General features: G+C 43.1%; 3 protein-coding genes across 15 annotated transcripts; all 3 read right to left on the reverse strand.

The window, feature by feature from the left end:
- Nucleotides 1-266: 266 nt before the first annotated feature.
- Nucleotides 267-27,934, reverse strand: LOC6545900 (myosin-10). 12 transcript variants are annotated; one of them, XM_015157624.2, is made up of 13 exons: nt 27,670-27,934; nt 27,448-27,542; nt 16,993-18,996; nt 16,039-16,932; nt 15,825-15,965; nt 10,185-10,310; nt 8,952-10,115; nt 8,597-8,764; nt 6,771-7,436; nt 4,078-4,782; nt 1,825-3,980; nt 1,650-1,760; nt 566-1,130 (listed from the first exon to the last, which is right to left on the reverse strand). In XM_015157624.2, the coding sequence occupies exons 3-13, from the start codon at nt 18,520-18,522 to the stop codon at nt 824-826; spliced, it is 7,968 nt and encodes a 2,655-aa protein (XP_015013110.1). In that variant the 5' UTR covers nt 18,523-18,996; nt 27,448-27,542; nt 27,670-27,934; the 3' UTR covers nt 566-823. The 12 variants fall into 12 exon arrangements, with proteins under 12 accessions (XP_015013113.1, XP_015013110.1, XP_015013109.1 ...); XM_015157623.2 differs by lacking the exon at nt 8,597-8,764 and adding an exon at nt 15,429-15,644; XM_015157628.2 differs by lacking the exons at nt 27,448-27,542; nt 27,670-27,934 and adding exons at nt 15,429-15,644; nt 22,988-23,494.
- LOC26526154 (putative odorant receptor 71a) lies at nt 11,100-12,635 on the reverse strand. Of its 2 annotated transcripts, none has more exons than XM_015158744.2 (3): nt 11,865-12,635; nt 11,495-11,761; nt 11,100-11,445 (listed from the first exon to the last, which is right to left on the reverse strand). In XM_015158744.2, exons 1-3 carry the CDS (start codon nt 12,633-12,635, stop codon nt 11,392-11,394), a joined length of 1,092 nt encoding a protein of 363 aa, XP_015014230.1. In that variant the 3' UTR covers nt 11,100-11,391. The 2 variants fall into 2 exon arrangements, with proteins under 2 accessions (XP_015014230.1, XP_015014231.1); XM_015158745.2 differs by having other exon boundaries at nt 11,820-12,635.
- On the reverse strand, nt 24,010-27,931 carry LOC6545901 (myb-like protein AA). Its single transcript, XM_001972757.3, has 3 exons — nt 27,670-27,931; nt 27,448-27,542; nt 24,010-26,544 (listed from the first exon to the last, which is right to left on the reverse strand). The coding sequence occupies exon 3, from the start codon at nt 26,479-26,481 to the stop codon at nt 24,562-24,564; it is 1,920 nt and encodes a 639-aa protein (XP_001972793.2). The 5' UTR covers nt 26,482-26,544; nt 27,448-27,542; nt 27,670-27,931; the 3' UTR covers nt 24,010-24,561.
- Nucleotides 27,935-27,967: the final 33 nt, after the last annotated feature.

Below are 27,967 nucleotides of genomic sequence, written 5' to 3' on the forward strand. Positions count from 1 at the left end.
TCCACTCTTTGTTATTTGAAAATATCAAGTATACGCACCAAGTACACGATTTTAAGCATGTTATTGCGTTTCCTTTGACTAAGTGAATTTCCTTTGCTTGTCGACTTCATTACCATAATTTTATCGCTGTGCTTATCAAACGCCTTTTTGTATCTACCCATCTTTTATGTCACCAATATCCCAATAAAGTCCAACGTAAAAGGCTCAAATATATGATTCGTGTACCCACATTTCATTTTATCTGCTGCATAAGTACATATGAGTAATGCATTTTACACCTCTTTAAGATGGCAACTTTTATTCGAATTTGCGATGAATTTAATTCGTAATTGTCCAGTGAATTCTCACCATTAAGGCACATTCCGTATGTACAGAAAACATTGGAGTTAGGAAAAGGTAAATAATAAACATAATATTCTCCAATGTGAAATAAATTTGTTTAATCAACTTAGCAGGAAACTTATACAGTCAGAACCCAAATAAGATAGAACTAAATATAAGTGACTCTGGGACTTGTCGAACCAATCAAAATACTGGGACACGGATAGGTTTATGCTTATGGCTACATTTGGGCGGTAAATACAAGTAACACTTACAGACGATTACACTTCTAGGTTTGGTGTGGTTGCGCGCACGCTTAAAATAGGTTACAACAGCTTAAGATCTAATGATGAGGGAAATGGTACAGGTGATTAACACTAAAATGGATCGCTTGTCCTACATCCTTGATGCTTTCATGCTTGCAGTGTCTTCGATATGGCTTCACTTAAAGTTAGTGCCTTCAGTTGAGTTCACCTTAATGGAACTGTGTGCCATTCACGGCCTAATGGTGCCGCGCATGCGCTCTTTTTGGTTTTTGCATCGTGGGCCAGTCCAGTCTGGCCAGCGAGGGCAGGTTGTTTTCACTATTGTTAGGGGCGATGGTGCTTTGCAACGAAGTGGTTGGCGCTTGGAGGGTGAAGTCCGAAGGGAGCATGATGGGCTGCACGGTGCTGAAGTTGACCATCGGCGGTGAGAGGGGCGCATAACTGAGGCGGCCCATGAGGTTGTTGTTATTGGTGGGTGGATTCGAGTTGGGCCCAGGCAGTGGGGATTGGGGCGGCGCCACATTGAGGTTCATTCCAGGACTTCTAAAACGATGAATCACATTAGTCTGCATTCAGAACAAAACAAAATGAGTTTAAGTGAATGGGTGATTTCAATCAAGTTCGAAGTGATTTAAAGCAAGATTGCATAGTTAGTAAACTACAATTTGGTCAATTCAGTGATTCCTGATTGAACTCTACTGCACAAAAATCTAAAGGCTATTATTATTCCTAATCAATAATGTTGCATCCAAACAATATGCAAAGGTATAAATTTGGAGATTTAGAAAAATACATTTTGCTAATTGTGGGTAAGGCACCTTGATTATTAATAAATTAATTACAGCTACTTCAGTGACTAAAGATACTTTATATCAGGTGCATTCATTTGGGAACCCAGACCTTGTGGACGCTAGTTCTTGGCTGAATCGCCTTTTTTTAGTTTAACTTTCATATTGACGGTTACTATGGGCGTCTTAGAGCTTAGAGGGACGAGAAAATGAGGATTATGGCAAGGCTTCTATGTACAGCAATTGATTTCAAAAAGACCTTTGCACAGCTCACCTCTGCTGAGTTATTGTGAAGACTGACTTGCTCACAATCCGCTTTCCCGTGTGCCAGATGCGTCCAATGTACTTGATTCGCTGGATGGCAATGATCGCCAGGGCTACCGTCCTAAAGGAAATAATTGCCGTTAATAATAATAACCATTTTAAACTCATTTTAAGCACAAACTCACTTAAACTTCTTTTTGATGTTTCGCTGTGGAGGCTGCGCAGCTCCACCCCTCAGATTCTGCAGAGCCAATTGCTCGCTGGCCTGGTAGCCCTCCAAGGTGAGCTTCAAATACCGCTTCTGGTAGACCAGCGCCTTCCGATGTGACTCCACTCGCAAATAGCGACCGATCAGCTGCCGGCAGCGCTCCTCCAGCTCGGTGACATTGGTGTTGCCAGCGCCACCCAGCTCCTCGCATTTCTTCTGCAGAGCAATGCGTTCGCCCACCAAAAACTGAACAGTCTCAGCCATTTGCCGGTTCTCCTGAGTGTTCTCCGCCAGCAGGGCGTTGATCTCCTTCATCTTCTGCAGGAACTGCGCCGGCACATTGTCATCGGTGCTATGAGCCAATCGATCATTGGCCTGGGCCAACGCCTCAGCTAGTTTGGCCTCCCTCTGGCCAGAGCGACTCACATCGAAACGCAGTTGGGTGACTTTTTGTTCTAGGCAATCCTTTGCTGATTCCGCCGCCAAAAGCTTGGACTTAAGTTCATGAATCTCGGCCTGGAGTTTCACGTTCTCTTGGTGCTGACGGGTGCGTGTGTTGGCCCTTCGTGTTTCCGCCTCCTGGAGAGTGACTAGCCTGGCCTCCAAACTTTCGATCTCGCTGGCTTGCAGGGTTAAACGTTCATTAAAGTGTTCCAACTCTGTTTCCGCGGACTCCTTATCTCGCGATAGCTTCTCCATTTCCTGTTTCAGGCGCTCACAGTACGCCACTCTCTCCTGGAGCTCATTTTCATACCGCTGCCGTTCCCGCTCACTGCTTCGTTGGGCATCCGCAGATCGCTCCCGTTCCCTCTCGTTCTGCGCCACCAGCAGCTTAATCTCACTGCGTAGACGATCTCCGAGTTCGGATTCGAAATCAGCTCGTGGTGATTTCCTAGGCGAGTCGCCCGGTGATTTCAGTAGCAGGGAACTGTTTCGTCTACTTTCCGCCCGTTGCAGGGATGTCAACTGCGTTTGAAGACGCTCACAGCGTTCCCGTTCCTGATCCAGCTGCTTGTGGAGCTCGTCCTCGGCATCAAGAGCAGTCTCCAGTCGCTTCCTCATGGCTTCTATGATGATCACATCCTGCTCTTGAATGTCCTGCGAGTGCTGCTTCTCTCCCAGGAGCTCCTTGCTCATTGCCTCGCATTGCTCGCGCTCCACGGCCAATTGCGCACGAAGGGCTTCCAACTGATTCAGTAGTTCCCGCTCGCCAGTGAAGTTCTCGTCGTCGGTTCCATTGCCCGTTCCTGGCAAAGTCTCCTCCTCCGTTTGGACGCCTTTCTGCAGCTTCTTGTCCAGATTGTTTTCCTCTTCGCTTTCAATGGCTTTCAGGATGTTCGAGTCCAGCTGGGCAGAGTAGTTCAATTCCTTTTCCACCTGCTGCGCAATCTCGTCCACCGAGTATTGTTTCGAACTGTTTTCACTGTTCTTCAAGCGCTCCAAATCGCGTTCTAGTGTTAGAACCTGCAGTTCGAGATCCCCGCAACGTCGTAGAGCAGCATGCAGCTGGTCGGCCTTAATCTTGACCTCAGTATTAAGTTTTTCCAACTCCCGTTTGCGAGCAGCAGTTGCATCTTCGCACTGTTCATGCGCCGCACTAATACAAATCAGTTCCTTGCGGAGATTTTCTCGATCAGAAGCCGCCTGGGCAGCTGTTTCCAGCACCTTGGCCTCCAGGGTCTCTATGCGGAGCCTATACTTCACTTCACATTCCTCGTAGCTCTGCAGACTTTGCGCTTGACGACTCAGTTTCTCCTTCTCCTGCTCCAGTTCCTTTTGCAGATCGTGTAACTTGTTCTCCATGTCACTCTGCTGTCGCTGCTTTTCGGTTTGCAAATCGGATAGCTTCGCACGCAGTTGATTAATCTCTGGAGGAGTGGTTGGCCTGGGCAATACCGGTGTGTGCATCAGGAGACTGGGCGTCTTTAGCTTGGAATCCTCTGTTAGGTTGGAGAAGTTGATCTGCCTCGGCACCAGACCAGGCGTTAGACCTTCGGTGCTCTGGGCAGTGACTCCCAGAGCCTGGAAGTAGTGCGGATGCTCGAAAGTGTTAATCGGGTAGGGGGCAATAAAGCCACTTAGGTCATCGGTGCGCTTGTGCGTTAAGTTGGCCACGGCTTCCTTAGAAGTTTCCTGAAACAAAATTATAGAATGACACAGTGCACAAATTGTGTAACTACTAAAGATGGCATGTCAGTCCTTAGTGCCTTAAGAAGTGGCAGACACTTACCATTGTCTGGTGCAGGAAGCCGCCCGCACCTTCGCTCATCTGCAAGGGAGCGTTCATACTTCGCATGGCTGCCCGACGCTCCACATCCGGCTCGGGGAACTCTGTAATCGATCCGATATCGCTTAGGGTTCGGGCACTCAACTTGCCACCACTTCCCTCCTGTTTTCCTGCTGCTCCCGCCGGGGTTGAAATCAAGCTGCCATCCTGATGAGCTGCCTGCAGCTCCTTCTCCCTGGCCTCCAGTTGATCGCGCAGGTGATCTATCTCGTCGTTCTTGTCCGCCAGCATGGTCTCCATAAGATCCGGAATAGCCAGGCGGTTGATCATCTCTGTGCGTATCTTATCCTTCAGCTTTCCGATCTCCGCTCCTTTTTGCTGCACTTCAGCCTTCAGTTTGTCCACCAGACTGCGATCTGGTTGTGTGCGAGCCGCGACTTCCGCCTCCAGTCGCATTATCTCCTCCTTGCTGCGCTCCAGTTGCTGTCGCATGGTGGCCATCTGCTTGTCCCGCGCCGCCAACTGCTCGCTCAGATTCTGGACCTCACCCTGGAGCTCATGTACTCGGGTACTCAAGTCGGAGGTGCCAGCACGATGCAGTTGCTCCGCCCGCTGGCGCTGCTCTTCCAGGCGATTTTGCAGTGTAGAAATACGCTGGGTCTGTTCATCCATGCGACCCTGCAGCGAGTCCCGCTCATGCTGGAGCTCCTTTAAAGGAAGATGAGATTAATTTAGACAAAAACTAAGTTTATGTATAATATACATATGTATTTAATAATATTTTTATTTAATAATATGATGTGACTTCATAGCTTCATATGGCTTCCATATTTGTGGGATTCTACTCAGTCAAGTGGTTGTATCTGGCTGTCAGTTCGTAGACTCTGGAGCTGGTGGGTGAGTCAATGGCCGACCATTTGACCGTTGGCTCCATCTGCATTTAACCCTTTCCAACTTCAATTAAAGTTGATGTATTTATCGTATCCCTCTGCACTGTGGTATTAATGGATGAAATTTAAGACAATTGAAGAGAATTTTTGTTCTAAAGCTCGAATGAGGAACTGACATGACTAAATGTGCCATTTCCTTATCTAAGCTATAAATATATCTGTTTTTTTAGGAATCAGAATAACTCGGAAAAAAAACTCGGAATTTTTCTTTGGAGAAACATGTGCGCTTAAAATATTAAAATTTAACCAAAAGCAGCGAGTTTGGTGAATTTCTTAACATCTTAGATATTTTCATTCAAATTGAGGGAGCACTTTGAAATGCATATAAACAAGTTCCTCCACTGTTCTCGGTATCTTTGCTTTAGTACTGCATCTCTTTGCTGTTGTTTACTCGGTTTGATCCATTTATATTCATACGGGTATGGATGCCGCTTCCCCAGCAATCTGCATCCCCTTCTCAATCGGCCAGCCTCCCCTTTCTCCAAACAACTCAGCGGGATGCGTGCCACAGCATAAATAAATTTATGGAGGCATTACCGCATATTAGTGTTCCAATTGGGCTTCAGTGCGAGAATGCATACTGTAAACAAGCTGGGCTCTTGTTTTTTTCTTTGAATCGGATGCCCAGTGACAATAAGGTGCAACACGTAGGGGCTGATGGAAATGTGGCAGTTGCCAGAGGCGCCAAATGATTTGTTTCACATTCGATTTTCAAGTGGAATAAAGATTGAGGCGTTAATTTGGGGTGGCCCAAGATATGATATCTATTTTTGAAGTGGAACAAACCGGGCATGTGGAAAGGGAACAGGGAGCGATATATTTTGGTGACAGCGTGTGCCAAATGACACAAAAAAAAAGCAATAAATCTGCCATAAATCGTGTCCGCAATGAATGCGTGAAGAAAACATTATGACAAGCGACAGCACAGCAAATTAAAATAAATTGAATTATATATTTATATATTTTATGATTGCCTTCGGCGCAATTCATCAAAATAAATAAACATTCGCTGCCGCACAATTGTCGCACTGAGAAACCTTGATCGGATATTAGAAGCTCCATTTGAAAAACTCACTCGCAGCGGGATCTTCGGACCCTGAAACATTTTCGAAACTTCCGCAGCTTGCATCCAAAATAATAAATTTATTCTCAATGAAAATTATATATAAATATATATCTGGCGAATATTTAGTTTGCGATTCAAAATTGTCTATATAGATGCGGGCATTCCTCCCGATTCGACCGTTCAGAGTGCCATTCTGAAGGCAACTGAGAGATGCTGCCGATCGAGAAAACTAAGAAGAACACAAGAAAATTTGTTTTGATGCTCTATTGCGTGAGAGGAAAAAAAGAGAACAAAAGCATCTAAATATACTTTGCGACCAACCGCTGCATTTGAAATAAACGATTTATCAAAGACACAAACACAACCGCTTCGAGTTCGAATGTAACGAGGTTGCTGAAATGGATAGCCTGCGGTTCAGCCGGCATACAAACCATATCGGTTCAAACGGGCCGTTTCGAAAATTATTTAAATAGGATATCAAACAAACATTTCATTTCCTTGAAGTTATAAAAGCACTAGTTATGGAAATTGTTGTAAGCTGCACAAATGAAATTGTACATATTTTTATGGCAGTAGATTTTTTAAAGCAAACTAAAAAAAATGAATTTCAGATACAAACATTTTAACTTGATCAGTTAAACACAAGTTCCGCGTTTCAACATATATTTTAATGTACTTACCACGCAAGCGGCGCGCATTTGATGAGCCTGCATCTCCAGGTCGCGTATCCGCTTGATGGCCGCCTCCTCGACGCGAGTGTGCTTGTCCAGCTTTTCGGTGACCCGTTGAACACCCTCCACGGTGAGCGATGGATGCGAGGGAGAACCCACTGCCGTGGGTTCCTTGCTGCCATGAATAGATACATCTTCGGTGACACTCAAGCTGGCCGAATTGGAGGCTGCGTTGGAGTTATGCAGAGATTCCAGAACTTTGGTTTTTTGATCCAGCGTGGTTTCAATGTCTCTCAACTTTTCCGCAACCTGACTCAAGACCACACCTTGTTCTGCCGTTGGTCTGCTCTGTTGCAGCTTCTCCTCCAGCAATCTGATACGGGACTGATAGCCCTCCCCGATGTCTGTCTTCAGGCTGTGCACCTCCTGCTGCAGGACATCGTTGTCCCGCATCTGCAAGCTCACATATTCCTCCAGTTGCTTGGACTTCTCGGCCAGAACTTGTTCATTGAGTGCCTTGGTTTGGACTTGCGTTTCCAGCTCCGAGATGATCTCCCGCAGCACGAAGATTTTGTCAATTGAAGCCTTCAGTTCCACCTCGAATTTATCCCGCTTCGCATTCGACTCGCTCAACTGTTGATTCACCTCCCTGAACTGACTCTCAAGTTGTGCGTACTGTATAAAAGCAAGAAATACGTTAGTAATGTTGTAAAAATATAATTATTAATGGACCAATGGGATGAAAAGTGTGCGGGTGCGGGTTTCCATGTTAGTGACAAACTTACATGCTTTCGCTTCGCTAACTTCAACTATTTTTTTGGGTGCACGCGGTGGCAAAAGGGTACAGGTGCATTAGTTTGTAATTTTAGTTGCGGTTTGATTTATTGAGTGCATGCAAAGAATTACAAATACGTTAATCAGTTGACTATAATTTTCCATATATATTATTGATTAGCACAGAGAACACTTATGGTAATTGGGATTTATGTAACATATGTCGAGACTTAACAGAAAATAACCCTTCAAATAAAGAAAACACTATAAAAGTATACATAAATATACCCTTGCTTAATTAAAAATGTAATTAGTAACGTAATTTAATCAGGAAACCATTGAAAACCATTTGCAAACTTTACAACTCAAAAAGAAATTGAAACGAAAGAAATTCAATTTAAATTTAAGCATAATTGATTATTTTGCAACAAAGTGCATATATCAGAGCGACATTGAAAGTATTCTCAACCCCCCAGAGATCTTAAACTTGAGGTAGTTGGGCTAAATGGAAACTGATTGAAAGGCTCCGACTCGCTCGCACTTAAGTGCCCATTTCTCGGGGTCTATAAATATGTCGGCAGATGCTTACAAAAGCTCAGGCATACATATAGACACGAATCGGAGGATGCCCTTGACTCCGTTGAATGGCCCCCATGGGATTTACAATTGAATTATGGGCGAACAGGTGCCCCATGCGATTTGGTAAACTCTGGTAGGAAATGATGACTTCAATGGCTTCCACAATTCAGTGCCTTTGAAGCAGTTCTGTGTTAATATTTTGAAAATGTGCGGAATTGTGTCAGTTAATGAAAAGGGAAGGCCACATGCTGGGGCAACTTAAATATTTATATGTCTATGACCAAACTTACAACCAAAACTTAAGCTATGAAATAATAATCGAAAACATAGAAAGAAAAGAAAAAATAAAGAGATATGAAAGGACAGAGGAAAGGACTTTGTGAACCCAGGCAAGAACGCAAACGAAAGTCAAACCAAGCCCAAAATCAAGATCAAGATCATGATCCGAGAGATCATGGATAAGAATCATGGACTGGACTCACCTCCTCGGAGGCATTGGCATAGGAGCTGTGCTCCTTCTCTTTGTCGCGCAACTGAGCCTTCAGCCGCTCGATTTCGCGCTGGAACTCATCGCGTTCCTGTTCGCGCTCGGCGGCCTGATCCTCCAGGAATCGCCTTGTATCCTTCAGCTGCTTGTCAGCGGTATCGATCTGTGTTTGTGTGTGGTTATAGGTCAGAGGAGAGGGCACCAAAAGGGTGGTAAATTCATAAATTCCTGGCTTACGTACTAATCGAATTTATTTTTGGATCATGCGTTTAGCACTCAAAATAAAAAAGGTGGGGAGGGAAAACTCAAAAGGGGAAGATGATCTGTGTGAAGATCGTTTCTGAACTCACCTGGGACTGCAGATCCTCGCGGTCCTTCTTGCTCCACTCCACCACTTTGTCGCCCTCGCGGCAAAAGTCTTCGATCATTTGCAACAAGGTAACGGTGGAATTCCCCTGGTCTCGTGAAGGTTGCTCCTTGACCGGCGAGGACGAAAGCAAGTGACGCGCTCTCTCTTGGAGGGCAAGGAAACTGGCCGACGATTGATCCAAGCCCTGTTCCTGCAAGCTCTTCATTGTTCCCAAGCCATAGCCCTCATTGTAATCTGTGTGGTTGAGGGAGTTCAATTGGGAGAGCTGATCCCTTAGTGCTTGCAGCTCCTGTCCCAGCTCCGCATTGCGATCAATAGTGTGGCTCAGTTGCTGTTGCAAGTTCTGACGATCTGCTTCCGATTTAATCAAGCGATTCTTCAGCTGCACAAGCTGGAAGGATAGCTCGGAGGCATTTCCCGCATGCTCTTGAAGATCTGGAGGCAGGGAGGAATGGGATTTTCCCGCCTCGGGATTGCTGTTCTTCCTCTGATTGGCCACGCCCATTTGCTGATCGTTCAAGGAATTTGTGCGCAGGAATTTGGACAGTACTTGCTGATGCACCGCAGCTGTGGTCTTCAGACCATCTTCCGCCTCGCAGCAGAGCTCATGCTCCTGCTTTTCCGGTTCGTCCAAGTGCTCCGACGACTCATCGTGTGTGCGCTGCTTATGCAGATCCTCTGACAAATGCAACAGGTAGGAAGCCTCCGACTTCAAGCGCTCCAGACAATCATTCAAATCGAAGTCCTCGCTTGGCTCTTCGTTGCTCTTGCTGTCGATGAACTGCACCAAACTGGGATCCTCCACAACCTCCAGCAGACTGTGGACATCAGGCACACGAAGCAGTTGCTTCGTGTTATTTAGGGAGCCACTAAGGGTAACCTCCAGATCATCAGCCCCATCCTGACTGCGACTGTGGAACAGCAGGCGTTGCACCTCCTCGGAGATTGTGGCATTCAAATCCTCCTCACAGTTGGCCACACACTTGGCCAGCCGGCAGAGCACGCTGCGGAAACTCTTGGACAGCTCCCTCAATCCATCACGTTCGCAGATCACCTGCTCCAGGCCACGGGCTGCATCGAAGGTCAGATGGCGCTTGTTCTTGCGATTCAGCTGCTTTTCAAATTCTAGTTTCACGCGCGACATCTACGACATGCGACAATTATTAGGGATCAAGTTGTATATGGACTGAATATATATGCAGCTGCTACTCACCTCTTCGGCATGTTTAATGTTCAGCTGAGTGATCTCCAGTTGACTCTTGGCCGTAAACTTCTCGCGCAGCAAGATCAGCTCCTTGGGCCAATGCTGATCGTCCACGGAATTCTCCGACAACAAACTCTGAAAATGCAAATTGTTTACATGGATTATAAACTTTTGTTTACGGACAATGTGTGAAAAGCTGTTGCAACATTCGGCTGCATATTGCATGGGAAAATGCGGACAGATCAAGCTTTTAGAAGAAACTTTTTCCGCCTTTCACCAGAGCATAAATATTTATGGTTTCAACTCAAAATATTTAGCTGATATGGATGGGAAGTGATCACATTTTTGATCTCTATTCTGGCTCATCCCAAGTCGGGTGTGTCGAGTCCCTTGAGGGTGGCACAAACGGAAACCGAGCCAGATACATAAATCTTAATAAAAATCTCCCCCACACAAAACGTAGAAATGAAAGAAAAGAGGGAGTGGATGGAGTTGGAGCTTATTTTTGGAGTGGACTACACACCCTCTCTCATGATTTAAACATGAAATCGCATTAAATACAATTAAATATAGCTCAGAGTTGATGATTTGAAAGTATTTCAATGAATTATCATCACCGAGTTGTCTTATCTCCCATTTGCTTCTCAATTCCCCACTAAAGGGTCGTGATCCCGGCAGATTGTGAATTTTCTTTGTTTTCAATCATTTTCAATATTTACTTGAGACTTTTACGTAGCCAAACAAAACGGTGCGCTACAGACTTATATAAACGTAATTGAGATGAAAGGTGAATGGAGTGGATGAACTTTTTAGAAATATATTTTTTAAATTTAATGATTTCAAAACGAAGTTTATTAAACTTAAATTTTTTGCATTAAGTTACTTCAGTTAATTAAAATATCGTGCTTATACCAATGACAGTTTCTCGATCCTCCTTTGCCTAATTGGAAAACTACATATTGCCAGAGCTAAAGCTTTTCCCGCAATTTTTGAGTACGTCCAAATTCGAATTTTATTTTCGTCACTTGCAATTCTACATTTCATGTGCACTCAACATATAGTGTATATAGAAAAAGTGTATTTCGTGCAATGCTACTATATATTTTTAGATCTTTGCATAACACGACGCGCGGCAATAAATCTCCAAACGAGCTGCGAAATCTTTGGGCTAATCCAAAATAGAATGCAGAGTATTTAATGGGACACAACTTCGTCTCTATTGGTTCATGTTGAGCAGCAAGGCCAGCAAGCTGTATGCTTGATTCATGGTCTGAAATGAAGACATCTTATAGAAGGAGTTTCCAAAAAGACAATACAACCTTGGTGAACAGAGGTAAGCCCATATGAAAAAAGCCACCGGCTTTTAAAGTCATCGGTCGGTTTAAGTACACCATAAAAATTAGAACTAGGCGACGCATTCGAGAGTTCATATCCGGCCAATCGGAATTGTACATGGAATCGGTCAACATATTTGCAGAATCGATGACCGCGTTACCATATATGGTGGGTAGCATGATTTGCATGACCATGGCCAATAGGTAATTCATCATGCCTGCAAATCCTGGCAAGTCCTGCAAGACGGGACTCTAAACAGGAATCAACGGAGTAATAGCCGATTGGAAATTGTTAGCTTTAGACTCTCACCATCTGCATGCTGTAAATGGTGAAGCAAATGATCAGGGAACTGACCAGGATTTGGGTGAAAGTGCTCTTCGAAATAAAGGTCTCTATGCCCAAGGCCTGTTGCTTGAGTTTCTGGTGCAGTTGGACCAGTTCCAGGAACTTCTGCCTCAGATCCTTGTCATCATGCTGAAGCTTCGTCAATCGTTGGCCCAGCATTCGCAGGCACAAGGACAGATGCAGCATCATGTACCAATTAACTCCGTCCATGGTTATGTTGCAAATGCAGGTAACCGGAATGGTTATGGCCTGATAGATAAATGGATACCAAAAGAGCACCGGCTGATGCCAGTCGAACGGTGTCCACATCCAGAAGGGCAATTGATTTGGGATATCGAACAGCGGCTGAATCACAATGAATGGAATTACGCCAGCACTGCACAAGCAATAGAAGATGAAAACGCGGCTGAAACGTCGATGCTCGAATCGCCACATATCCACTTCCTGGTTGCTTCTTAGCTCGAAAAGCTCATACGTGCTCCATTCGGATAAAATGCCTTGGGCCACATGGGCATACTTCCAGTTGTTGATCATTTTAGCGCCCAACGCAGTTGTGGTTAGGCAAATCAAAAGGACATCCGCGGTATGCTGTATGTCCCTGCTCCTGATTGCCTCCACCCACAAGAGCACCACAAACAACCAGGTGAATGGAACATGCAACGTATATCCCTGCCAGTTAGTCCAGTCCGGTCTGGAGACCGATTCCTTCCTCGGCCAGAGGCGCCACCACTTTAGAATACCCGTCAAATAGCGCACTGGTCGAATTCGATCGTAGTCCATCGCACAAGTCCTAGCTCGGATTGATACAGTCCGATTTGGGAGCTACTTTATATAGGGCTGCCCTAATTGATTTCCTTGATTGCTTAATTTTTGGGGGCGGACCTCGACTTTTCAATTAAAATTCACTTAGCCAGCCAGTTGGCTGATTTTACATGAATCCGTAAGATTGAATACCCTATATAAATTCACCATCCACATTTGCCAATTTGATAGTTACATTTTCTTATAGTTTTTGAATTATTAAATTATCATAATATTGCTTAACTATTGATTATTAGTTGGAGTCGATCTAAAAGTCTTTCTTTATAGCCTGTCCAGAGTCCCGGGAAGTTGACTAAATATAACCGAAAAGAACCCACAAAGATTCCAAGAGAAACCGAAAATTTCGCGCCTGGCACAAAAATAAACTCCTCATGGACTGATTGCGACTGGAAATGGGAATTCTTCGGTTTTAATTTCCTTTATTTTTGGGGAGAAAGGGCAACGACTCTTAAAGTAATTTGGGAGCAAGACACATCTTTGACAAAGTGCAGACTGTTTGTTTATTTAGTCTGTGTTTTGTGGGCGACTTTTGAGTGATGGACGCTTAACAAATGTAGTTTGTTTAGTCAATTTGATTTGCTTACTTGTAAATTCCTTTTTTAGATCTGTAGTTTCCTTTTTCAGATCCGCAGTTCTCCGTTTTTGTTTTCCAATATTTTAGCACACAAAAACCGTTAGATCTTAGACACACACTCACAAAAAAGAATGCCAATTAATGGGCACAACAAAAGCACGTAAATAAGTTCTTTGTATGTGCAATTATTTTCCGCTTTTCGGCAATGATTTGCATATTAAACTGTTCACAAGAACCACTTGAACATCGCAAAGATTTTTAGAATCTATAGCTAAAAGAGAAGAGAGGAGAATCCGCTCTCGCAAACCGTTTGTATTTTATTTAGATGAATGAAATATACGATATAGACGTACGCACGCGTTGAAGTAACGGAGATGACTGAACAGCAGCCGAAGCAGGCAGCGCCTTATATAGGAAATCGGAGAAAGAGCGCACTGCTTGCTTTTGCTTTCTCTCTCTCTCTCTCTCTCTCTCTCTCTCTCTCTTGTTCTCTCTTTCTCTCTTTCTCTTTCTCTCTTTCTCTTTCTCTCTCTCTCTCTCTTTCTTTCTCTCTCTCTCTCTTTCTCTCTCTCTCTCTTTCTCTATTTCTCTCTCTCTCTCTCTCTCGCCGTGCGTGTTGGAATTAATTCAAATTTATGAGCGTTAATTTTGAAAATTCATACAGGCAGAATCTACTCTGTCTTTCCACTTTTGTAGGGGTGTTTCTGCTCCACTTTTCCCCTTTTATTAATCCTCATTTGAGCCACACTTCCTGCTTGGACTTTATTAGCTCCATTTCAAGACTTCATTAGATAGGTGTGAAGTATATAAATGATTATGCTGTGACAACAGGACGAGCACATGTCTTTCAGCGGCAATTTGGAGCGTTCTTTTGCTGCCTTTAGATATATTTGTATCTTTGCATTGTCATATTGCCCACAGAATGTCTGCGAAATTTGCTGTTGGCAAACAGACCGATCGCCGACCAGATAGCCCCCATATGATACATATAAAAGACTATTTTCTGACAGCATAAGTGGGGCGGGAAATTTTTGGTGAACAGTGGTGGGGTTTTGTGGCAGAGAGATGAGTTCTCATAGTATTTGAATAGTGCGTAAAATCACAGTAAATATAAGTGTTACTAGAAAAAGACGATGTTTTTATAGACTTTAACAAGCGGAGTTTTGAATCCAATTATAAATTATTTTAACAATCAAAACAATTTTGATGTTTGAATATTATTCAAATTAATTGTCTTTGCCATGTCTGCGATATAATATAATTAACATACCAATACTTGATAATATTTCAATTATTTACCCAACTAATCTCATAGAATATAAAATATAATCCATACAAAATCCCCTACAATCTCAAATATTTGTAGTACAGGATGGGAGAAAATCCAAAACATTTTCCAATCAAAATGACCTTTAAGCAGTATCTACTGTAAACACAACGGCATATCCAGCAGTCTTTGACCTTCGATGGACCTATTTTGGTGTCGCACAAAAGAACAACGAGTAGTGTCCCGAGAAGCGCCACCTAAAGGGAGGTCTTCTCTATTTATCCCAACCATTTGCGGACACGTGGCCACCATATTTGGTGAGGCAGCGAGGATTGAGCGGCTGCTGGAAAGGATTGGGGCATCTGTCAACGAGACGAGGGGATCATTGACTGCCGGGTATAAATAGAGGCATCCCAGGTATCAAAGTGCACACTGATTTAATGCTACATAATTCGAAGTGAGTTGAAAGTTCTTTTGGCACACGTTTGTGGCAGCATGATTTTCATGTTGCTCTGTTTTTAGCCCTCTCTTTTTTTTTCCTCTTGCTTTCATTTCAGATTTTGGCTACTTGACAAATTTCGCACGTTTTTTTCATGTGAGCTGCGTGCAGCGTTTAAAAATAATTTATGCTCGGGAAGCGATTTTTGTTCAAGGGAGACACTTTAAGATTAGACCAATCAGTGGAGTGAATCATGCATACAACGATTGCCTGATCATTAATTAAGCAGCTTATGATTTTAAAATCTCCTTGTACAATCTTTAGAAAATACTTTTTAAATTGTTTCGAACGATTAATGAATTAATGTTATGTGACAAACAGCGAGCAATGAACGATTTATCATGTAATTTTTAATAACAAAACCGTGCAATGAGTTGAGTTGCATGCCACATGCCTGCCTGTTCGTCTCACCTGAATCTGCTGCTCCAACTCGGTGGCGATGTCCTGCCGAGCCAAGGTCAACTGCTCCTGCAATCTCCGCTCATACTCCTCGATGATTCGCTGGATCACCTGCGACTCGTTGTTGAAATTCAGCTCATCCTCATCGATGATAATCAGGGAGGTATTCGCGACCCCCTCTGCGGATTCCTGAGCCGGACAGGTACGTTCGGTTGATTCGATTGCAGGCTGGGTTAGTTTTTGCAGTTGGGTGTTGATTGCAGGTAGTAACAATGGGTTTAGTTCGTTTTATTGGGTTATAAAATTAGGTCGGAGGGAGAAACAAGAATGGGCATGCAGTTAGCACAGTTAGTGAAAACAAGCTTAGATGTACACTGTGAACTGGGATTTCAAAAGTTGAGTGCATACCTTGTAGTCATCATCACCCTGACGGCGCTCATAGAACTTGATCCGATCGCTCAGTTTGCGTATCTGATCCTCATGTGCGCGCTTTAGCTCCTTGATGTGGGTTTGGTAAAAGATCTTGAGGTCGGCTATATCCGCAGTATTCTAAAAATATAATTGTGCACATTATAATAGGTAATTCTTAATTAATACCAGGTTGACTAGAAGTCCCACTCACGTCTTTTCCAGTTTGTCCGGTATTTTCTCCCAGCGAGTCCAAGCCGCATGGAGTCATTTGCCTGTGACTGGGACTAAGAAGCAGCTCAGCTCGCTTTCGTTTGCGGGGAGAAGGTTCCTTGGAGGACGCTGCGGCGGCAGCTTCTTCGGGCAACTGATCAGCCTCAGAGCACTCCGATGAACTGTCCCCAGCCAGATGCTGTGACTTGTGCGAGAAGACATCGTCCGAGAATTGCTTCTCCAGATCGGCGCACTTGTGCTCAAAGTACTTGCGCAGATCCTCCATTTGCTTGGCATGAGCTGCCTGCTGGTTCTGTTCGCTGGTCAGCTTCTCGCTCTCCCACTGATCGCGGGCAATCTTCAGCTCCTGGGCGCCAAGATCACGACACAAGGCAATCTGTTGGTTCAAATAGTCGTCGAACTTGCGCTGGACCATCTGGAAGATGCGTTGTTCGGTGGGCAACAGATATGTGTGGAACTGTTCGATCTGCTTGCTAAATGCCGGTGTCCACTCCGGGTTAGAGGTCTGCAGTCCCAGTTCATCGTTGGTTTGGAACTGAGATAGCTGCCTTTCCTTGGAGCTGCGCGATCCGCGCTCTTCGTTGTCCGTGAGGAAATGACGATCCAGATCATCATCGCTTTCGCTAATCAAATCCATGGAGATCTCTGAGATACGCTGACCGGGATTGCATTCCTGATCTGGCCATAGGGCACTCGAACGTTTCACTGCCTCGATCGTCTCTTGAAGTTGCCTGCGCAAGTTCTGCACTTCGCCGCCCAGACGATCTGAGTCCGCCTGCAGCTTGTCACGCACATTCAGCGATTGCTGCAGTGAATCGGTTAGTTTGGCAATCAACTCATCCCTCCGTGACATCTCCACGTAAATGTCCAATGTCTGTGGGGCAAAGAGTTATGATTAGTTAATGTCCAAATAAATAAATATGGATTCACTTACGGGGCCGCCTAGTTCATCCTGAAGGGTGCGATACTCTGTCGAATTGGTCATTAGCGAACTGGAATCCCTTGCCGAAGCTGGGCCCGCACTGGATTCTCTTCTTGCTGTCTCAAGCTGCAGATTGAGCGACGCCAAACAGTTGTCCTTGGTCTCCAGTTGGGTGTGCAGTTCCTGCACTTTGGCCTCCAGTTGCTTAAGCATGTTTAGACTCACCAAACTGGAACTGCTGCCTCCAGCTTTATGTGCTCCTGGCTGCAGCAGAGTTTTAGACTCGTCTAAGGAGAGGGAAGGCGGATCCTGCTCCTCTTCGACAGTTGTGCTCAGGGAGAGCATTCTCTCGCTTTCCTCGGTGATATCCTCCAGAACATCCTTGGAGAACTCTGTGAGGGGCACTCGCTCCATTTGCTTGAGTTCTAAATTGTGGCCGCTGCTGGTTACTTGGGTTTGCTCCGCTTCCGTGGGCGAAAGTTTGGGTGCATTGTCCACAATCATTTGCTGATTCATGGCCATCAATCGCAGCTTCATTAGCTGCAGGGAACTCTCCTCATCATCGTCATCTTCCTCTTCATTTTCCTCCATTTCCAGAATGGTCAACTCTAAAGGCTCCATCACATCTGCTTGCAGACGTAATGCGGTCAATGCTGTAGCAGCTTTTCTTTCTACAATCTGAGGTTGTTGCAGCGCAGGAAGATTCAATTCTTGCAAAGTAGCAGTGGGTCTGATGTCCACTTGCACCTGATCCTCTGGCTCTTCATCCAAATCGGTGATTAGATCTTGTTTCTGTGAAGTATTGAGAGTTTCCTCAGCCTCGTACGTCACCTCAATCGACTCATTTGTGGCCACTATTTCTTCCATTGAGTGATCCTGCTCCTCGGTTATTTGGCTTTCGTCCACCTGAGTTTCCTGAGGAGCACTGGCGCTTATGGCCTCACTGCCTTCGGTTTTATCTTCCCTCTGCTGGACTGGTTCCTCTACCAATTCGGATACATCATCCGTAGTGCTTTGGTTACTTAAACTTTGATCTACAGTCTCCTCATCCTCGTGCAGGGAATGTTGCACAGGTTTCATCTGCTCCAATGGCAAACTAATATCAAAGTCTTCATCATTGGAGGAGAGACTAACCTCCACTTTGGAGGCAGCTGGAAGATCCGAACCCACCTCGCTTTCATCCTCATCGACCAGGAAGTGCTGAGCCAAATGACCACCAGATAGCTGGGCATCATCGATGCGAAACTCATCAGCATCCTCATCCTCATCCTCTGCCGGATTGCTACTCAAACTTTTGGCACTTGATTGCTCATCCTTTGGCCGGGCATAGGCAGCCGCCTCCGATAGAGATTCCAGTGGCGTATTCAGCTGCTCCTCCACCTCACTGATCTCGATGGCCTCTTCGATCTCCTCCTCAATACTACTGCTAGTTGTGGTTGTGGTCGTTGCCGTTGTGGCCACAACAGCGGCACTGCTCGGCGTTGTTGCCGCCGTCGTTGTTGTGGTCATGGTTGTCCGTTGATCGGCCATGTCAATGGTCATGGAACTGGTGGGTTGCTCAATGCTAAACGACGACACCGACTGATCGTCTTCCGTTAGACTGAGATTGTTCTGGCGCCTAAGTAGTTCGGCGGTATCCGTGGATGTAACTGCATATGGGGTGCTACTCGATGTTGCCCCCGTCCAACTGCTCCGCGAAATTATGTACGTGCGCGTGGAATCATTGTCGGAGTCGCAATCATCTGCTTGTTCCTTATCGGACACACCACTGGCCACATGTTCCGATTTCTCGGCGGACTGTTGCTCACTCGACGAAGTCGGCTTCTCAAATACGATATTTAGCGTGGGTATGAACTCAACTTCCACACAAGTTGCTGCTGCCACTCCAGTGGCGCGTGATGTTGCAGCTGTGGATGTTGCTGTTGCCACGGATGTTGCCGGCAACTCTTCGAGGGACGCCGCTTCGATCGCCTTATAGCTTACACTGGCACTGGGCGGCCGGAGCAACGATGTGATCTGTAACGTAAATAAAGCAATATTAATGGCCATTGCATTTATGTTTCCCCGAAACGTATTGCCAAAACTTTTCTTTGATGAATAACACTTTAAAGTGTTGGAGTAACGGCATTTCGCTTAATAGATTGCTTAAAAAGCAACTAGAATGTATGCTTATCGCTATATAATAATAACAAAATAATAAATAATAATGAATTTCCTAGGAATTATGGTTTACAGTTAAAATAAAAAGGTCTGAATAATATTCATAAAAATCTTAGATTTAAAACATAATTTGCTAAGGGATATTTAAGGGAATGTTCTAATCACAAAAACTAATAGTTTCCTTACAATTTATTACAGTAAGGTAATATAACAAATGGATTTAAGGGAAATACACTTATTATGATCAAAAGTTTGATACAAAACTGAGTTATTGCCCAAGAATTGATACCACTTGTGTTGGACATTCGGCTGCTGGTATATTACCACCCCAAGAACATTAGAACATTCGGATTTGCTTGAACAAATGAAATGAAAACAAGAGCAGGTTTTCATGTTTCGTTGGCCCACTTGTTGTGCCACCAGGCCGTGCCACTTGAGTTATAAGGCAACACGCGTCGTCTGCCGCCATAAATTTATTTTCTAGATTTTGATTCGATCTAATGATGTCACCCAGTTGTCAACGTCCGAAACGCATTGTGAGGATTCTTTTCGAGGTGCGCAGTCTTGGCGGCCCACTAAACTTGGGCGAAAGGTATTAAAAAGCAACTTAATGAGTAAACAAATGCGATGGGAAATGTGGGCAACATCCAATTTCAAATTGACCTGCATCTCAAGTGTAGATCGTTGGATAGGTGGATCGTTGGCTATCTTTTGGAGAAGGGAAGACGCCACTGCTGCCCACATCCATTCCTTGATGGATTGCAGCTGTGTCGGTTGTTGGTTTCCCATTTAAATTATAATTAGAAGCATTCGAGGCATCTTTATGTTTGGTAATAAAGTTCCCTTCGCGGAGGAGTTGCATACGTTTGGATTATTTATTTTTGGACCTGCCCACATTAATTAGGAAAGACGTCTCTGTCCACTTGAGTGATCTATATGTCTGAAGGTGTTCGAAACGTGTGCCACACATGCATCCGTTCCCGAATCGAGTGAGGAAATATTTAGGCATTTTCCAATTACATTTTTCACAGCTGGAGATCTAATTAGATCGCTTGCATTTTTTCATATATAGACATGTGCCAAGGCAATGCATTCGTCGGTTGAATAATAAACCTTTTTGACTTATGGCGTAGATCATACAGTAGATGTTCGTTTATATGCAACTTATTTGAGGAAGTGTTATTCAGCCTATTAATCATTAATTTCTTAAAAAAAATAAATCAAAAAATGAAAATAATATGTTTAATGTTGCCCGAATCCCGTATATTTGTAATTTTATAATAACTACAAGTATTGCCCCTCGAATTATTGGATTAATTTTATTTGAAAAGTAGTAATAATTGCTATAAATTGCCTTAGATGTGTACGAAGTTTAAAGTGTAATTTGCATTCGAGCCCGTACTGCAATTGAACATCTGCATAAGATATTTTCCATATTACACATACGCCATGTGGGTCAGGCCGTAACGCTTGACAAGTTTTTAGAACATTTGCGGAAAGTATTTGTGCAAAAGTTATCCAATTCCCGGCCACATGGCGGCTTGAACGTCCTTGAACTTGTCAGGACAAAGACAATGACAAGCCATTCAGGAAGTACCAGGCCCGCGATAAGGATATCGGGATAACAAGTTTGCACCCATAACCATGACAACGGATTTTCTTTGAGTGTGCGTGAAAAACGAAAACGAAAGTCTTTCCCATACCGTGCAAACTCTTTAATTTGTTGCTATAGTTTGGACCTCCTTTGTGGGCCGTTGTTTGGGTGTGACACACATTTCAGGTGGATCGTCTGAGGTTTTTGCACTTCGGCGACTAATAACAACAATGCCACTCCCCTATAGCGCGGGAAAAGGGGAGGAGGACCTAGCCCAACGTCTCTTTTAATGGCGCTGACGCCTTTCCTTTGATTTTCCACAAGATATTGTCGATAAACCCTCAATAATGGCACGCATATTGGCGAAAATGATTAAATTAATAGCGTTGCCTGGCGAAAAACTGACAGTGAAATATGTCGGGCAGAAATAAATTTGGATCGAAGAAAGGATTTTCTTTTGCGTTGTTATGAAGAAGGTTACTTCACTTTAAAGACCATCAATATTTTATACAGACACCTTCATATTTTACATAAATATATAAATATATATTTATACAAATATAAATATATATTATATATTATAAATATATATTCACAATTTTTAAGAGTAGATGCAGTGGAAATGGTTTTTATCATACCCACACATTAAATTAAATTACATTATTTGTTTTTTTATAAATATAATTATTCTTTAAAATAATTATTCTGATAAATAATATTCAAAAGCATAATATTCGTAACGTACTATACATTCCCCTACGACCAATGGGATATATATTTTGAAACGAAATTTATGGAACATATAGTAGATATGCACAAAATACCTCTAATGAGGTTCATTATCAGGCGGTTTCGAATGATATTAACACACTTCCACCGACAAGTGATGCAAATGTCACTGGGAGATGTTAAAGATCACATTGCGCACAATGACTGAACTCACATGCAATTTCCCCATTTCGCTGCTCGCCTCTCATTCGATTCAATTCAGCAATGAAGTTATCAATTAAATGCAATTTACAATCACTTAAAAAGTCCATATATCGACAATGGCTATTATGGGATACATTGTGTGAAGTTCTGCGTATATGCAAATGTTTCGTAGATTTGTTAAACAATTTTTAAACTGGCACTGCACTCTTATCTTTATAGAGCTAAAAATGACGGAAAACCGAAAAACGAGCGACGCGACCGCCTGCAGTGCAAGTTCTTTTATAAATAAAACGCCCGAAGAGACATTCAATTGAAATCAGTCACTCAATCCGAGGAAAATCAAAAGAAAAGCGTTGGAAAAGAGCAGCCCCGGAGAGCCCAAGCGATTGAGAGCGAGTGCCACGGAAATTTGCAACGCGGTTCCACGCGGTTCCGTGCACCGAATGTTCGCTCCCATTTTTTATTTATAAACAAAATGTGTGTGTGGAACATAAATTTGTTTGGAAGATGGTAATATATGCTAAAGAGTAGTTTTAAAGGCATTTGAATTATTGTGTTACGTTTAGAGATAGCGACAAATGCTGAAGTAAGTATACAAGTATTTATTTATACAATATTTCATAATTATTATTTTATAATTATTATTATTAATTGATTAATTTTGTATTTTAGTTACCATTTTATACAAATATCTTTTTTAAAGAAAAAATTCATTTTAAAGCTCACTGATTAATTGATAATTTTTGTATGCGCCACATTATTATGTTTTTTCAGCAACAAGTTGCGGAAACATTCTTCGTCAACACATACTACAAGCGAATCGGTTATTGTTGCGAAGCATTTTTTTAAAACAAACTAAAATTCACTGATAAATATATGCATTTTTTAAAATCAGAATCAGTTAAAATTCGAAAAAATGGACTATTAAAATATAATAGAAAGATTTAATTTAGTAAGCCAAAACATGCTATTTAATGATGCTTAATGTTAAAATGTTATGCTTATCAAAAAGTATATTATTTATTTACATTTTAATTCCGATAAGCGTTTTTCACAGTAGATTGTTTACAGATTGCTGAAGGGCCTTGTGGTCTTCTAATCGAAAGTTCAAAGGCGCATTCAATTTCGTTTTCGTTTGTAAACACACTTGAAAAACAACATGTTCTGTTTGTGGATTGTATTGAATTGAAAACACACATATCAAGGCGCATTCAGCCCACATTTTCGGGATTTTATCCACAATCCAAGAGGGGAAATGATGGATGTTTGGCTCTCAAATGGGTTAATACTTTAATGGATTCCCGTGCTTGTTTGGCTTACCCAATCGTATAGAGTGTACAGATTCATGGCGACTGCACTTGAACCAAATAATTTATGGCCTATTCCCTGTCTTTTGGCCGCCTTTGTTGACACTTGCGCCTGTCAGTTGGCTATATCTATAGGCGTTCTAGATGTGGCCCAAATGCGATCCATTTTCTTGTTGATGTTTACGTTGTGATTTTGATGACACAATATTTCTAAACTTTTTTGGGTTGATTTGCTTACAAACACAGACGAATGCAACGAACCGAATAATTTTGTAGGTTATGTTGGACACTTTACGTAAAATTTGAAATTTTTCGAGAATTTTAGAGTTCCGCACGAAGACAACACAATGGGGGAAACTAGCTACTTAAACCGTGAACTCTTAATTTATCATTGTGTGATTTTCAGTGCTCCTCGAGGGAGTAAAAAAACCGATAAATCCGAAACTTAAAAACAAAATAAACCAATGGTGCAACCGATCTGAAGCAGTTGCACGTAATAGCGAGCGCGATGCAACTGAGTACCAAATCCATTGCGAAGACTCTTTATATTTTTGGGGTATCGGGGGATAAACCCGCTCTTTTTCTCCCCTATGGGTGGGGAGTAATGCTCAGTGAAGCACAACACGAGATTGTTTAAAAATAATCAATCGTAAACAAAATCCGTTGCAGTGCCATCGAAATGGGGAGAACCAGAAAGAGAACTCACTGTATTACTAACAGATCGCGAGAGAAACAAAGAGAAATCCGAGACATAAAGGGGAGGAAAGTAATCAAGTTTTATCGCCTGTTCTATAAATAAACTCTAAGCAGAGGTTCAGAAACTACAAGATATGTATATTCGATAAGGAATGATTTAAGGAAGTGAGAACATATTTATGAACATTAATGGGACACATATTTATAGGCTAAGGAAACATAAACTTCCATTTTACATCAATTATTCCGCGTGATATGGTATCTTAATGAGATAGGAAAAATATGAAAATCTCTACGAAATATTTAAGTAATCTTAGATGAATAAAAACAAATTCGCGTATATTTCAATATAAAATATTTATTTTTATCTACTTGTTATTGCTTGTCGGTAGTTAGTCTTAAAGAATTCGGTGAATATACCAGTATCCATTCTGTATATTCATATAAAAATATCATTCGATTAGTATAAATATAGTCCTTTATACACTTATTAACAATTGCTAGTCAGTTTTTTTTTTATAAATGCTGTAAACTCTATAAATATTTCCATATTTTCTAGGCATCCTGTTGTAAGGCGATTTCTGTCCCCCTCGGGGATAATATTGTCATGATTTTTGTACTTTAAAAATTCAATACAAAACTTGAATGTCGTTCGATAAATTGCTTTCAATACGTCAGTTTTCAGTTTGGCAGATCTTTTGAGCATTGTTATTTTACATTAATTCAGTTAGTTCTTGATCCTAAATAATTTGGCTAACGAACTTAAAATTCGAAAGGCGTCAAATAATTAGAGCCACTCTTGCAGCTTTTTTGTAGCATCTCAGTGCTACAAAATTAGTTTAATCACATTAAAAGGTGAACGTGGATGCGAATTCCGTATAACCTTATAGGTCAATTGGGATTTCCGCCCTCCTTTTGCTTAAACTTGGTGGAGTATTTGTAGAAATCGGACATTTCGAAGGGTTTCGTCACTTCTTTGTATGGCTGGAAAGTGGCTTGCTGGACTACGGTCATGTTCTTAGGGGACTCGATGCGAATTTCCGGCGATAAACTGGCTGTGGCCACGGTTAATGGCGGTGACACCAGCGCTGTTTGTACCGCATTGCCATGTCCAAGTCCGCTGTTATTGCCACTGCCACTGTGACTTAGGTTCTGGTTCTGAGTATGAGCCTGATTTGCAGGTGGAGGTCTGGGCGGCGGCGTTGGCTGTTGCATTTGACTTGGCTTAGGTGGTAAGTTTCGCAGTGCCGGTATGTCGAGAGGTTCCAGCGGATACGACACCGATATCCCCAAAGTTTGCTCCATGGCATTGAGGTACGATGTCGATTGACTCAGCAGGGCTTTCGAACTGGTATTCACCGCATAGCTGGCACTGGGATAATTCGGTGTCGGCCGCTGGTTGGACATGGAATAGTGACGACCCGCTACCGACATGGACTGCGAGGAGAGCTTGGCGCGGGGTTTACTCGAGACCATGGCAGCTGCGCCGGGATTACTACTACCATTACTACTCCCAGCTGGACTGTGCGGCTGTGAATCCATCTGCCTAATCACAGCTGGCCCATCTAGCGAAGATTCCAGCCATTGCTTGGGCTTGGGCTTCTTTTCAATGGTCGTGGACGAGGATGACAGTGAGATCTCATCGTGCGGCGGATAGCGGCTGGGCGGCATAGGCACCGCCAGCATATCGCTGGAGTGCGATTTCACCTCTATTATGCCCAATTGTGGCGGAGTTAGGGGTGCTATGTGTGACTGAGAACGCCAGCGATATTGCTGCTGGTGCTGGGCGGCGTCCATGTCCACGGACACATAGCTGGGCGCCAGGGATATCGCATCTAGTTGCCGCTGGTGATGTAAAGGATTACGCTGTTGCTGCTGCTCGTAGCTGATATTGCTTGGCGATGCCATTGGCGACACATATTTCTTGATGTTCTGACTTGATTTTATGAAGCCGCCCTCATTGTAACTTTGATGTGTGGGCGATAAGTAGTATTTATCACACTGCACTATAATTGGTTGCTGCTGGGGAGCCACTTGTGGCGGTTGCCTTAAAGTTGCTACATTGGATGAATTCGCCGAGTACATGGATATGACATCCGGCTGTGACCTCTGGTAGTTCATGTTCATTGCTAAGTGAGCTTGTTGCTGATGCTGCTGGCGCATATATTGCATTTGGCTCGGCGTGGGAGTGGGTCGCTTCTTCAGGGCACTCTTCACCAGAGGCGGTTGCTGATGCGCCTGCTGCTGGGCCACGCCTATCACCAGCATATCGCCCGCCCCCGCCGATGAGGAGGGTTGGTAATTGTCATATTCTGAACTTCGATTTGATAACGTTTCCGACTGTCGATTGTTGTTGTTGTTGGTCATCTGGCTTTCGCGGCTTTCCCGACTCGTTGTACTTTGTTTTCTTCGCAGAATTGAGCTGTTTTCCCTGGCCAAAGCTTGAAGCTGCTGTTCGTGTTTGTACTGTTGGGCTAATTGGACAAAAAACTCATTGACTGTCATGTGCTCGTAGTTGCCATTGATGATCGCAGTCTCCTGCTTCTGGATTTGCTGCAGCAACCAGCTCTTTTCGCTAAGACGCTGCTCCAAAGCCTGTTTCCTGGCCTCCAAATTCTCCTTCCTGACCTTTGGATCATCGTCGTTTTTGTTGTTATTGTTGTTGCTACTGCTACTGCTGCTGTGGTTATTGTTTATGTTATTCGTATTGTTGTTGTTGTTAAGACTGTGCGTGGAGTTGCTTGTAGTTGCCGCCTGCTCTTCATCTTTAAGACTGGCCATATTTCTGCTCTTGGGCGCTTTCAATTGCATCGCCAGTGGTTCGTCGGCTTCGTTGGTGGGTTGTTGGTGCGGGTTTTGATATTTCGGGGGATCCTAGAAAAGACAAGCAGTCTTCGATCAATCGCCTCCTTAGCTCACTTTGTTTTTATGTAATTTATGATTTCATTTTGGGGTATTCAACCAACTCTGATACAGATATATTTTCACTTTACTTCACTACCGTTTTATAAGAAAATATCACCGAATGAATCTGATATTTCTTAGCTAATCTACAAAAGATATATGCAATTATTTCAAATATTCCTTAGGGCTTATGTACATATATTGTATGAGATCTCATTGTATCAGAGCTCTTGAATACCCCTGGATGAGTTCGTTCAGAGTTAGCTTTTTGAATTAGAGACGTGCACTAGTTTATTAGGTATTAATGCATTTTGTTGTATGTACAGACTTAGTTATTGTTTGTTGCCGATTTCCAACCCGTTCCATCACGCACCACAACCACTGTAAACCTTGAAGCGAACCCTCTCCAAAAAATGGCCACAGCATTTACATAAACATAGATCATCCCGATGAGGTGTTATTAGTTTGTTGTGTCCGTGTTTGAAAACAGTTTTTGTTTTGTTTCGTACAGTCTTGAGTTCGGCCTTCGTGGCCGGCAATGACTTAATATCAAACGTGCAAAAGTCGTTGAAATAAGTGCGCCTACAGTGGATGCTCGTTGAGAGGAACCAAACTGGTTCTTTCTCCGCATTCTTAATAATTTCCATCGTGGGGGTTGGTTTCTAATTAAAGAACCTCCGCTGTGCATGTTTAATGATGTGAAATGGTGTGCACACATACACGTACAATAACAAGCTACGCTTATGACTAATAAATAAATTATAATGCATACTTTAAACAGATCGATTGGCCCACTCATAAAAAACCAACATGACAACAACAAAAACAGGTCAAGAACGGAAAACGGTTAAACAAAAACAACTCTTAACTCACCGAACGAAGACCTTTGTTGTTGTTGCCGCTGCCTCTTTGGTATGTGTGTGTGCGTCGTCGTAAAAACAAACATGAACCGTTATGTGTGGCAGCGCCTGTGAATGAGTTAATTTTTAATTGCTTGCAATTTAGATTTCGGCAAATTGACAGAAAAACAACATTTTGTTTAGCAGCTCAGGTGAGAGAAACTGCGGAGAGAGGGAGTGGGAGAGAGGAGCACACCTTTCCGTTTTATCGCTCGAAATGCGGTCGCATAGCGTCGCTGTTGTTGCAACGCCGCGTCCTCTCAGATAGAAAACAACTAAACTCGTCCTATTTTCCACTTTAAGCGCTTGTTTTTCAATTTGAGCGTTGCGCGTTTGAGCAATTGTTTCGTGCAGCACTCCAGCTCGACGTAACTAAACCAAAATTGAGCAAATTATATGGGAAAAACTCGCAAAAAAACAGACTGCAATGCTGCGCCTACATAATTAAAACAAAAACTAAAGATATCGATAACGACGAAGGCCCTACCCGATAT

Source organism: Drosophila erecta, unplaced genomic scaffold (assembly GCF_003286155.1).
Source record: "Drosophila erecta strain 14021-0224.00,06,07 unplaced genomic scaffold, DereRS2 tig00000021-arrow-pilon, whole genome shotgun sequence".
Taxonomy (NCBI): Eukaryota; Metazoa; Arthropoda; class Insecta; order Diptera; family Drosophilidae; genus Drosophila; species Drosophila erecta.

Coding starts and splice junctions, on each gene's coding strand:
- LOC6545901 (XM_001972757.3), bottom strand. CDS start 26,481: ATGCAATTGAAAGCGCCCAAGAGCAGAAATATGGCCAGTCTTAAAGAT.
- LOC26526154 (XM_015158745.2), bottom strand. CDS start 12,635: ATGGACTACGATCGAATTCGACCAGTGCGCTATTTGACGGGTATTCTA. Junction 11,762..11,819: donor CCATTTACAGCATGCAGATG/GTGAGAGTCTAA, acceptor ATTCCTGTTTAG/AGTCCCGTCTTGCAGGACTT. Junction 11,446..11,494: donor GCTTACCTCTGTTCACCAAG/GTTGTATTGTCT, acceptor TCTTCATTTCAG/ACCATGAATCAAGCATACAG.
- LOC6545900 (XM_015157628.2), bottom strand. CDS start 23,014: ATGAATCTGTACACTCTATACGATTGG. Junction 16,933..16,992: donor AGGATGAACTAGGCGGCCCC/GTAAGTGAATCC, acceptor TTTGCCCCACAG/ACATTGGACATTTACGTGGA. Junction 1,131..1,649: donor TTCACAATAACTCAGCAGAG/GTGAGCTGTGCA, acceptor TCATCGTTTTAG/AAGTCCTGGAATGAACCTCA.